This window comes from Chaetura pelagica, unplaced genomic scaffold, assembly GCF_000747805.2.
Source record: "Chaetura pelagica isolate M959 unplaced genomic scaffold, ChaPel_1.0 scaffold101, whole genome shotgun sequence".
NCBI classification, from domain to species: Eukaryota; Metazoa; Chordata; class Aves; order Apodiformes; family Apodidae; genus Chaetura; species Chaetura pelagica.
The window spans coordinates 2,661,313-2,672,927 of NW_009952564.1; the positions used below are offsets into that span (position 1 = coordinate 2,661,313).

The 11,615-nt window shown below is 36.9% G+C and overlaps 1 protein-coding gene across 1 annotated transcript in view; it reads right to left on the reverse strand.

Annotated features, from left to right (window-relative positions):
• Window positions 1-11,615, reverse strand: part of SENP7 (SUMO1/sentrin specific peptidase 7) — a 41,312-nt gene that overhangs the window by 9,761 nt on the left and 19,936 nt on the right. Inside the window, exons 6-15 of the mRNA XM_009993348.1 lie at window positions 11,064-11,176; window positions 10,208-10,377; window positions 8,881-9,241; window positions 7,772-7,929; window positions 6,663-6,809; window positions 5,209-5,242; window positions 4,239-4,412; window positions 3,703-3,962; window positions 2,716-2,849; window positions 1,434-1,550 (exon numbers count right to left, since the gene is read on the reverse strand). Of these exons, the coding sequence (XP_009991650.1) occupies window positions 1,434-1,550; window positions 2,716-2,849; window positions 3,703-3,962; window positions 4,239-4,412; window positions 5,209-5,242; window positions 6,663-6,809; window positions 7,772-7,929; window positions 8,881-9,241; window positions 10,208-10,377; window positions 11,064-11,176 (1,668 nt within the window). The remainder of the gene's footprint in view (window positions 1-1,433; window positions 1,551-2,715; window positions 2,850-3,702; window positions 3,963-4,238; window positions 4,413-5,208; window positions 5,243-6,662; window positions 6,810-7,771; window positions 7,930-8,880; window positions 9,242-10,207; window positions 10,378-11,063; window positions 11,177-11,615) is intronic.

Sequence of the window (11,615 nt, forward strand, 5' to 3'; positions counted from 1 at the left end):
TCATACTCAGGTTATGCTTTCTATCAACTGCCTTCACAACCACTAATCATGCCAAACTTTTCTTTCTATTTCAGTATGCACTTGGGTGGACATCATCACAGTATGTAACAGCCAAGCAACTACAAAGAATGCAGTTATTGTTATATCTCAGATTTGTACTCCAGTTTTAATACTTCTGAATTTATTTTTAGTTAGGCTTCTAGCACTTGTAATTAAACCTGACCAAGTATAAACCCTTACAGTGCTATACTCCTGCATATAAAAAGCATAGAACAGTTCCTTCATAAAAATTGCCCATTTTACTTCTACAGGTTATGCATGTGAAAGTCATTACAAAAAAAATCTACAGTTATTCATTCTGTATGATTTTAGTGTTTATCATTTCACTATAAACATCAGCTTGAGTGTGTATTCTATCATCCTGGAAGACCAAAGCTCTCACAGTTGCAGTCATCCTATACAAGGTGCTCCCAGCTTCACCCAGTGGCCCAGGCAACAGAGTCATACATGACACAGCTTGCAGCACAATTAAAACTGAGAATGTGGGAAGTCTAAAAAAATTAAAAAGCAGAGGGGTTTCTGCAATTATTATATTAAGTTCCTTTATTCAACTCTTCATCTTCTGGCAAGGTGAAGCTACAGCTATTGAGAGGAACAGATGGCATGATTTATTTCTAGTTCAGAGCAAAATACAGGTGCCTTTGCTGTAAAGCCACAGTAAAACATTCTGGTACACATTTTTTACCACTCCTCTAGACAAGAAGTTTTAATTAGATTCCTGTTGCTCTCAGTTACTGCAGTTATGTTGGATGCCAAGCAAAATGGAATTATTGCAGGCAACCTTTGAAAAAGCCAAAATTCTGCTTAGGTTTAACCACCACAGAGAAAATAAAATGCAGCTTTAGGGAATGGTGGCCCACAATGGTGGTTCTGGAAAACTTGCTTTCATGAGCAACTTTAGCAGGATGGTAAGAAGCAGGTAAGCCAAGCTCAGCTTCCTCAAGAATTAGCTGCATTTCTTTCTGCAGGAGTTGTGCACCTGAATTCCTGAACTCTTGCACAGAATTGCAGAGGATGCTCCACTTCATGCAAACTTAGTAAACAAACTACCTAGTACAGACCCTCTACTTTGTTCAATGGTCTGCTTAAAACTGCTCTGCACTTTCTGTTCTGTGAGGCTGCCAAGACACTTTTCTCACCTCAGCTATTCTGTCTGGTTTATACCACAGCCCATAGAAGGACAAGAAGAATGAAACTGAAACAAATGAAACCACTGAGAATACACAAAAGCTTTAAAAATCCCAATTTACAAATCCATCATACTGTAACTTCTAAGCTTGCAGCACCTTCTTTAGTGACTAACATTTCCAGTAACATTCAGACCAGATCAGGTGCCAGAATAAAAGGGTACGACTAAGGCTGTGATTACTTACTTCAGATAGAAATCAATGATGACATCATTGAGAAACTCTCCATATTCTAAGCACTCTAGGTCTTCTCTTGTGACTCCTAGTCCTCCTTTTGCAGGTGGGGGTGGATAAACTATTAAACTAGAAAACACATGTTAGAACAGTGATAAACTGGATTTATGTGATATTCTTCTTAGTCGGGCTGTTACACATGTAGAACATTTTTCAGAAAACCCGTCAGAAGTGGCAGTTCTCAAAACTGTTACCTGAAAAGTCCTTTAAGACTTCCTCCTCCGATAGTTAAGCATTATAAAATGGATATACTGCACTCTGAAATTTTGAGAAATCTTCTGAAAATTTTTTTACCTTCATCTTGTCTGTTTTTTATAAAAGTAATTGACAAATGGCTATATAAAATGGGAAGAAATACTAGGAAACATATTCTGAAGTAGTATGAATGAAAAGTGATTTTCTATTCATTAAGACTCCAATAAGGACTCCCACACCTTCAAGCAGGAAACTTGGGCTTATGTACTATGCAGCAAATGTACTGTAAGTGTTTGAAACTGTCCAAATTACTTCTAACACTAATATTTAAACTGTATTTTAAAAGCTCGAGATTAACAACCATATTACTTAAATAGAACCATGAACTCAGCATTTTTGCTACTGCAGAAGCAAACCCATCTGCCATACTGTCAGTAAAAACAGTGACAGCAGAAGGCAAGAGTTCTTAAGAACAATTTACTTCACTAATATTTGCCATACCAGAAGTACGAGGACTAACAGGCTAACGCAGAAAGAACCGAGGCATGTCAGTGCTCTCGTTTTATCTTGCTGTACTGCACATTTGTGTACTTTTTTTTCTGATGCCTTTTTTTAACCAAGCTCCTGTACTAACTAGTAAATTGTATGACAAACCAGTTATAAATAGAGCTTGACACAACAGTGAAACAAAACATTGATTACATTTGTTTTTAAAAAGGTTCAGCTTAAGTTAGCAAGAGCTTTGCTGATACAGACTTAGATGGACATTCACAGAGGCCATGAGATCCCTACCCTCTCATTGATGCTTCCATGATATGAGCCTATCTTCACAACTCAGGTATTCTCTAATTTCTGTAACATTTTCTGTGATCCTGTAACACATCCATTTTGTCTGTTAACTATTAGGATGGCAACACTAATAACTGCATTGATAGTTGGTGATATTTTAGATTTCTGGACAATCACAGAATGCTTTTGTTCCAGCAATTTATTTTATTTGTTTTATTTTCACCTTCTTATTTATATGAAATAGACTTACTTCTTAACTGCTCCAGTCTCTCTTACTTCTTTCCATTCTTCATTCAGTGCAGAGGACAGAGAGACAGAGTAGCAACCACTATACTGCTTATTTGCCAGGGCATAACTGGGCCTGGCCACTTTTAGTTTTGACTCCTACCAGAAAAAAAATAATCCAAACAATAATAATAGTAAAAAGCACTACACAGCTTAATCTGCAAAACAAAAGCCACAAAACCCAAACCTGAAACCCATAGCAATACCCTGCATCACTGAGGAGAAATCTTGCAGGAAAGCAGAAATGTAAACATCAGTATTAAGGCAAATGTGGCACTGTTCAAACAATTAAAAAGTTATGTCCCTTTTAAAATTATGAGAGATGTTTATCTGTTCATAACCTCTCTCTCTAAAACTATTTAAGCATTATTCAGCCAACTGAAGCAAAATGGGTTTTGGACAAGAAACCAGACCTGAAAAGGTGGGGATAAGTATCAGGCTATCTTACCAGAAGCTGCATATTCTTCAAAGGTTTGAAAATCTAGTCTTTAACCATATGCCTAAAAAATGATACAGATTTGGACTGCTTGTCTAGAGGTGTCTGTAATGAGCAAGATACATTGTTCCTCCTCTGATGCACCCCTTCACTTCTGGCTCAACTGAAAAATGGTTCTGCCACTCATTACTTGATAAAATCTCAACTTGCTGCCCTGGAGACACAACAAGGGCAAGAAATCTCTGTAGTTCTAGACTTACGTAACCATGAGTCAATCTAAAGCTTCAGTATTTGCCACTTACTGATGAGGTCTATACACTATCCCTCTGTGGACACAACCTAGTTTACTCCCAATCTTGTCCCATTGTGAGAGAAATAAGAAATATGACTGATTTCCCCCCCCCCAAGCTATCAGTTAGGAAAGAATTTATTTTATGCAATTGTCTGATCCAAAATTTACTAGAATATGTGAATGCCAACAAGTGGTGATCAAACAAGCAACAGCTACTCACTAACCTGAACTGCAGGTTCATGAATCTCTGAGGTATCTTTTGGCATACATTGCTTTAGCAGATCCTTGTTGTAACTCATAAAAGAGCTCTCTTCAGGAGAAAAGTCCTTAAACAAGGCTAATGCTTGCTTCAAAGACAAAAACTCAGGGAGATCTGGTGCTCTGTTCTTCTTGCTTACATCTGTAATCAATTTAGTCAGTGTGTCTTCCTCCCATTCTGTGAGTGGTTGGGACAATTCAAGAAATAAAAATTCACCAGATTTGGCTGGAAAAAGGAGAGAATGGATAGTATTAAGTCTCCTCACAGATTACAATTGACCTGTGTTACAAGGTCTTTATCTGAAGTTGCAATGGTTTTGAATCATGTTAGATTTTTATTCCAAATACAAGTGTAGCCAAATCTTTTAGAAAAGCAAAACTGATCAACTTTAAAATGTTAAAGGCTTTCCTCAGTATTCCAGAAGCACAACTGTAAAATAACCCTTACTGACATGCCATATATTAGATGTTTTCATTGCACTGAAAGGAAGAGATTACTCACATGGCTTGCTGAGAACTGATTTTCCTAATTGGGCTTCAATCTTTTCTACATAATTCACAGACAACCAAAGGAAAATTATTGTTGTTGAAGAACAGCCACCATCACCCTTCCACAAGCCAAACCTTCTCAGATCCAGAGTATCCACTGTCAGCTTAGTATTCTTATTAAGAGCCACTGTAGAAAACAGAAATTAAACTCACCATATCTTTCACAGCTATAGGTAATTATGAAGTCACACATGTTATAGTGATTACATATTAAGACATAAGTATGATCAGAGTGTATTAAAAAAGTACTTATTATTCCTGGCATTACATAAAACATGTCGAGAAGTGAACACTTTGATCAGTTCTACCAAACTTTGTAAAACAAGGCTACCAAATTTTAACACCAAAAGCTAAACACCTTAATGCAGGATTATTTCATAAATCACTGTAATTTTGGTCAGAATGAAATACCAAAAAATAAAGAAAAATACTGCAAGTCATGAACCCCTATTTGCTCTTAGCCAATCCAATTCAGAACTGTTCACAACCCTTTACCTACTAGATACAGAGACCACAGATCACCTTGGGAAAATGGACTGAACGCAAACCTACAGTTCTATTCCTCTTAGCTTTAGGCAACTCATACATATTTCTTTAACAAACCTAAGGGTCTAAAACCTGTTTTACCTCAAAAACATGCATGGTCATACTTACTATAGTTCAACACTTAATATATGCAGGAATGTGGGAGGAAAGGCCATTTAAACTACAAGCTCACCTCTCAGTGTAAGAAGCTGCAAGTTACTAGTGCTTACACTTTCATTTATTGAAAAATGTAAATTTTAAAAATTGTTTAATGTCTCTGAGAAAGTAAGTTTATAAATTATTCAAAATATAAATATATACTGAGTATTTTAATGCAATACTTCAAAGATATAGTTATAGTTAAACATATAGAAGGCTAAAGAAAAAAACTATCTTACCCTGAAATGGGATCGTAATGTGCTTGGTTGTAAACTGAAATAAGATTTTTAAAATATACATTAGTTTCCCTTTTACAAATTGATTAAAACAACGTAATATTTTTTTATTTATCTGTACATCTTTAGCTGTTTATAGGCAGAGGAACTGAAAAATAAAACCATAGAATAATTTAAGTTGGAAAAACCCTAAATATCATTGAGTTCAATTGTTAACCTAACAATGCCAAGTTCAATATCCCTACTTTGAGATTTTATATTGCCTATTTCACCTAAAACTACACTCCTAAATAAATACTGCAGAATCTAAATAACAGCAGTTTGACTTCCATGGTGGGTCAGCACTAAGAAATAAGCAGAAAGTTGTGGACCAGCCTACAGGCTCCTTAGGAAGAAAAAAATTATTAACACTTGGGACAAAAGGATTTTATTTGCAAGCATCCCATGATAAAGACTATCAGCTGCACTATTTGAATGAAGGACGCTATAGAAATGGTCAAACATCGGAATGTGATTTTGCTATTTACGTTAACCTTTGAATTAAAGGCCTTCAAAGTTTCCACTGATGCTGCTGCTACTTTAAAGACTCAGCTAAATAATGAAGCCTTATTGTCACTTTGACAGAAAGCTGTCATACCCAGTGAGTGAAGAGGTTTCTCTTATGTCACCACAGTAAGCACCAAGTTGTTTTTTCCAAGGAAAAAAAAAAAATCACTTTCCACCTAAAAGCATTGATTCTAAAAATATTGTATCTTATCCCTCAATTGATTTTGGCACATTAACTTAGGATTTCCATGAGATATTTTCACTGCTGCATGAGAACTGCTGCACAAAGCTGCTGTTTTGTGAAAAGGTGAAGTTATTATTACAAACCAAGATTTCAAAATGTCTCACTGTAAGCAAAAGATATAAATGTTAGAACATTATTTCTCAACTGCAATATATAGAACGAGCTTGGTTAAAGACCTGAAACATCTACAGCTGGTACTGCATTGGAGGTACACTCATTTCTATTTCTGCACCCAGTGAGTAGCATGTTGCCTATGCACTCATGCTCTTAGTTTCAGTTTTCTGCTCTTTAAAGATTGGTGCATAGTATATATGTGAACTCTGATCACCACAGATCAAAGTAATCAGTGTCTATTTCAAGTGACATCAACATGGTCATTATTTTCCATTGGAATTCACTAAAAGCTTTCTCAGTGTGATTTCTCTCTCAGTTCAGAATTTATACAGAACCTTTACCTCTGAACTCTGGGGCCACAGAAAATCCCACTTAGCTTTTCTACTGACAGTAAAGCAAACACACAAGGGTAATGAACTACATACTGCATTGTTTAGCCAAAGCAATTTGATGCAATGATAACCAAAACCAAGTGCTTCCACACTAAGTACCACTAGCTTCACTTAAACAGAATTTTAAATATTCTCAAAAAAATCACAATAGACCAACTTACCCTAGCAGGACCTGTTGATAACCATTTAAATTTCCCAATGTATAGACTACCAAATTCAATATCCAATGCTGGGTTCATCTGTTTTCTAGGTGTGCTTCCAGAAGGTAAGCTGATAGGACATTTCTCTTCAATAGATTCTGTTAAAAACTGGGGAAAAAAAGTATATTTACTACAGGAATTTAAATGAGATGCTTCCCTCTGATAACCTTAGGAATTTTCTCTTTATTTTTGTAAGAATTTACACCCAAAAATTCTGTATTAAAAACTGTAAATGTTATCACAAGCATTACTGACAATTTCTTCAAGAGCCTAACAGTATCTTGCCTCACCTCTGAAGTTTCCATTGCTAAGACATGACCTGTGCTCTTTACTAATGTAGAGCCAAGTATGAAATAAAAAAACTGAGCAACAAAACATACCCCTCTTTTGATATCAAAGATACAGGATACAATTCAATGCTCATGATCAAAATGACACATCTGTGAGAAGAGGCAGATAATGGCTCTTCTGACTTGTTTCAGGATTACAGAGATAAACCAAATACAGTTTAAAGCAAGCAGCACAAGGCTAATCAAGCACAAAATGGAGCAACAAGCTTTTGGGCTTGTTTTAGATTCAAATTCCACTGCTAGCCACACAGGAAAGGGAATTTTACCCTATCTCTGTCTGCTGTCAACAAAAATCCTCCAACTTTTCCATGCACTGAATTAGAACAGAGGACTGGATGACAAGAAACTACTGACTTATGATCGATATAAAACACTGTGTGAAAAGAGCTTTCCACAGACCTATCTTCACTATGTCTACCTCTAGCTGAGATTACTATTTGATTCCTCTAGGTTTTTAATATTAAGCCTTTCCAAATGTTTATTTTCAAAACAGAAAATACACTGTATGCAAAAAAACTCAAGTTTCAGAGCCAGAGAACTTCCCTGAAGACAGTGCAGAACTCTGTCAGTGAAATAAATTACTACAGCCAGTGCTTGTTGCTGGTAGTAAGCATATCTGCTCTTAGTACTTCACTTTTGCTCTAACAGGCAAGAAAACAAATATTGGAGAAATAAATTAAGGGGTTGGCATAACAATACAGGGGCCAAAAAATGGACTACCTGCTCTGTGTGACTTTCCATCTTGTCTTCCAATTGCTTTGCCAAGAAACAGAAGTCAGATTCTTGGTTTGTTTCTTTATTGCCAGGGATATTATCCTGCAGCAGCTCTGACGATTTTCCTTCAGAAGGTCCATCTTCATCATCACTGGAAAGGACAACTAAAGAGGAAAAAGATGCAGACTTGAGAATATATAATTCATTGCCAACTTCAGATGAGCAAAGAATTGTCTTTTGCTGTAGGCAATATCAACATACACTGCTGAAACTGCTCAAGGTCTGTGTGCATGAAAGTGTATGCAACAAATACTGCTTTTTAACTTTTTACCCAAGATCTGAAAAATTATTTGACTATTAAAAGAAACAGGCAACAACACAGCTGGTTCAAAGAAGAGAGGGGGTTTTTTCTCAATTTAAGCATAATTTAAAAGCACAAGCTTGATTTTCCATAGAGACAGAATCAGCTGCAAATTAAGGAGCAGAATTTGAAAATCCTGCTGTCTATCCTGTTTATCAAGTGTAAGACCCTCCATGCTCCAGAAGAGGACACAGGCACCAGGCTCCATTCTCTAACCTGTACAATGCATTACAAACAACAGAACCATAGAATAGTAGGGGTTGGAAGGAACATCTGGAGGTCATCCAGTCCAATCCCCCTGCTAAAGTAGAATCACCTAGAGCAGGTTGTACAGGATCTCGGGTCCAGGTGGGGTTTGAACTCCACAACCTCTCTGGGCAGGCTATTTCAGTGCTATGTCATCCTCCAAGTAAAGAAGTTTTTCCTTGTGTTCAGGTGGAACTCCCTTGTGTTCCAGAGTTTGTGCTTACTGCCTCTTGGCCTGTCCCTAGTCACCACTGAAAGGAGTTTGGGCTCATCCTCTTGACAACCACCCTTTAGATATTTAAAAGCACTGACAAGATCCCCTCTCAGTCTTCTCCAGGCTAAACAGACCCAGGCCTCTCAGCCTTTCCTTGTAAGAGACGCTTCTCTCTTAAATGTGATCTCTGTCTTCAATCTTTCATTCCGTATGTTTCAACTAGGCAGCCATGCATGAGTTCTCCTACCTAAGCATACCAGCAGTAATTGTCAGCAGCACAGATACAGTACATACTTGGGTCAACTGAAACAAGTTGCCGATTACCCCTGCAGAGTCTGTTCCGCAGCTTGCTCAGGTACTGTGACGTGTCCATCTGTAATTTCCTGATAGTACTAGCTCGTGGTGAAATCACATCCTCACTGGTGGCAGAGACCTGTTTCTCTGACAGATTTCTGGAAGAAGACTCTGAGCCAGATTCCTCTGTGCAACTGTGAGCAGGCCTGAAGTGATTGTGTGTTAAAGTGTCTTTATGGTCTCTCTCTGATGGCTGCGTAATACAATTGGTCACCACAATTGTATTAGATCTGCAACTTTGTCCATCCTCACAGGGTGTTCTGCGCCCAGGAGACTGAGTCGAGCTCAGTCTTTGCTCTTTCTAGAAAAGAGGAATCAGAGACAGAATATAAGTTTGTTTCTAGACATTTCTATGATGGTTCAGATCAGTGATCACTGAAACTTGGTAACACGCAAGGCAATATAATCATAGCTTAATGCAACTGCATTTAGAGCTCAAAAGTAAGGGCTATTTCTCCCTGCCTGTATTCCAAAGGTTATTACTTAAAGATATGAGGGACAACCCTTCAAAAGTCTACTATGATTCCCATTCAAACTGAACAAGAAACTATTTCTGTTTTTTAGGCAGCTATCTCTCTGTCTGACACTGAAAGACTAAGCACCAGTGATGTTCATTATTTGGAAATGCATTGCTTGGTCAGCTGGATGAACAGGACTAGCAACTGGCAACTAACTCAGCAATTACCTACTTCCGTGAGGTTTTAACCAGAAGGTAACAGAGATGCTGTTATTGCATTTAAATGCTTGAATATAAATTACAGTTTGTACTTGACTGATTTGCTCAGTCTTTTTTCTTTTTCTCTTTTTTTAAAATTTTAATGACTGGTAAGAATAAAAGCTTCAGGGAAGGATACAATAGACTAAGGAGAATGGAGAAAGATGACATCTGCAAGATTTCAGTAACTCCCAGAACATTGCATAATTTTTATATTGAAGTCTCTAATTAGTTCTATACCGTCTGTGAAAGGAGCTTCACTTAGGTAGCTAGATGCCTTATTTCTAAAACTGTTTACTCCATGCTCCAGTCTGAAGGGAACACACAATCTTTCTGCTACAACAAGCAAATTCTGATGTTGTGGACAGAACTACATACAATCACTCTTCTTGACATACCACTGAACTACTTTGCCTCAACAGGTATAACAGTATTCCTAGATATACTAATAAATAGGGTAATTATTTTATTTTGGATGTTGCTACTGCTCCTGCTGAAGTGTGTGTGCATGGGTATACACAAATCCATACATTAAAATTAAGTGTGACTTACAGACAGTCTAAGTGATTTTTCTGGAATGTGTGCAGAGCAATCATCAGAAATATGGTCACTAGATCTTCTTTTCCTTTTCTCAGAATCAAAAGAGCTTGATCCCTTCTGACTAAAAGTGGAGCTCTTCATGTTTCTGCCCCTTTTTTCCAGTTCATCACTGTTCTTGTTTTCTGTGTAAGAAGATACAAAGTGATCTAAAAACCTTTTGTATTTCTTCATATCTGTTATGCCATAAATAAATTGCAGGGAAGCAGACACCTTCCACAATACTTCTTTCCTTATTTTTAATTGTGTGTGGCTGTCCAATTAGTTAAGATAAGGTATAACCAAATACAAAGCTCCCTTCCAAGTAAGACTTAGCACTCCATACTCTACAGGCTTTCTTTTATCTTCTGCTGTATGCAATATTCTCCATTTCCTATTATCTGTAGATACTAATAACCAGTATTCGAAAGACAGCATGTTCTCCCTGGAGCCTCAGCACAGAGCTCATCATATTTCAGCAGCAATTAACATACTGTCATATAGGATACACTTCTTAGCAAGTTTCACAAATTATTTGAGCATGCTTAATGTATTACATTCATGACTATAAAAGGTTTTTTATAAAATCAGAATTATAATGGTGCAGTAAAGTTTCTCTAGGTTTCCTTTTTTCCCACAGATTTGATTCACCATAGCTTTATTGCTATTTTAAAATAGCTATTTGATATATTTTGCCAAACTGCATTTTGCGGAAACACGTGTATAGCGTTCAATGCCTACTTAATTTCTGTGCTCTCCTCACAAAAATAGAACATTTCCCAACAATATCCAAAATCAGTATTTAAATGCCAGATTATTGCTCACTACAAACCTTTCTTCTGCAGCTCCTGTCTTCTAAAAGTGAAGACATTATTTTTTTCTGGTTCCTCAGAAGCCTTGGTCAACTTATGATCATCATCTGTCTTTCTTAGGCAATGCTCAGACCTGTAAAGAATATTAACTATGGCTTATCTTTAATTTTGAAAGAATACGGAATGAAAATCCCAACAGAAACAAGAGTTGGTTAGACACAAACTTCTGCCTCCTTCGTAAACATGTGGAATTTGGCAAATGAAACACAAAGAGTTCCCATTATGAAAACACGCAGCTACTCTGACATTACTAATGAAACAGATGCTCCTAAAAGCCACAAAGAATGAAAAACTGGCATGCTTGACATCAGACACTGAAATGGTATTTTGCTCTAAAGCACGACTGCAGCAAGAACACATAACAAGCAAAAAGAGAATAGTCAGTTGAGTGTATCCTTGCCTTTGTCAAGAATACGGTGGGTATGAGGCAATGTAGTATATTTTAATTTAGAATTAGAATTGTTAATAGAATCCACTGAGTAAGGTCCTGCAATGAGAAAAGATTTGAAATA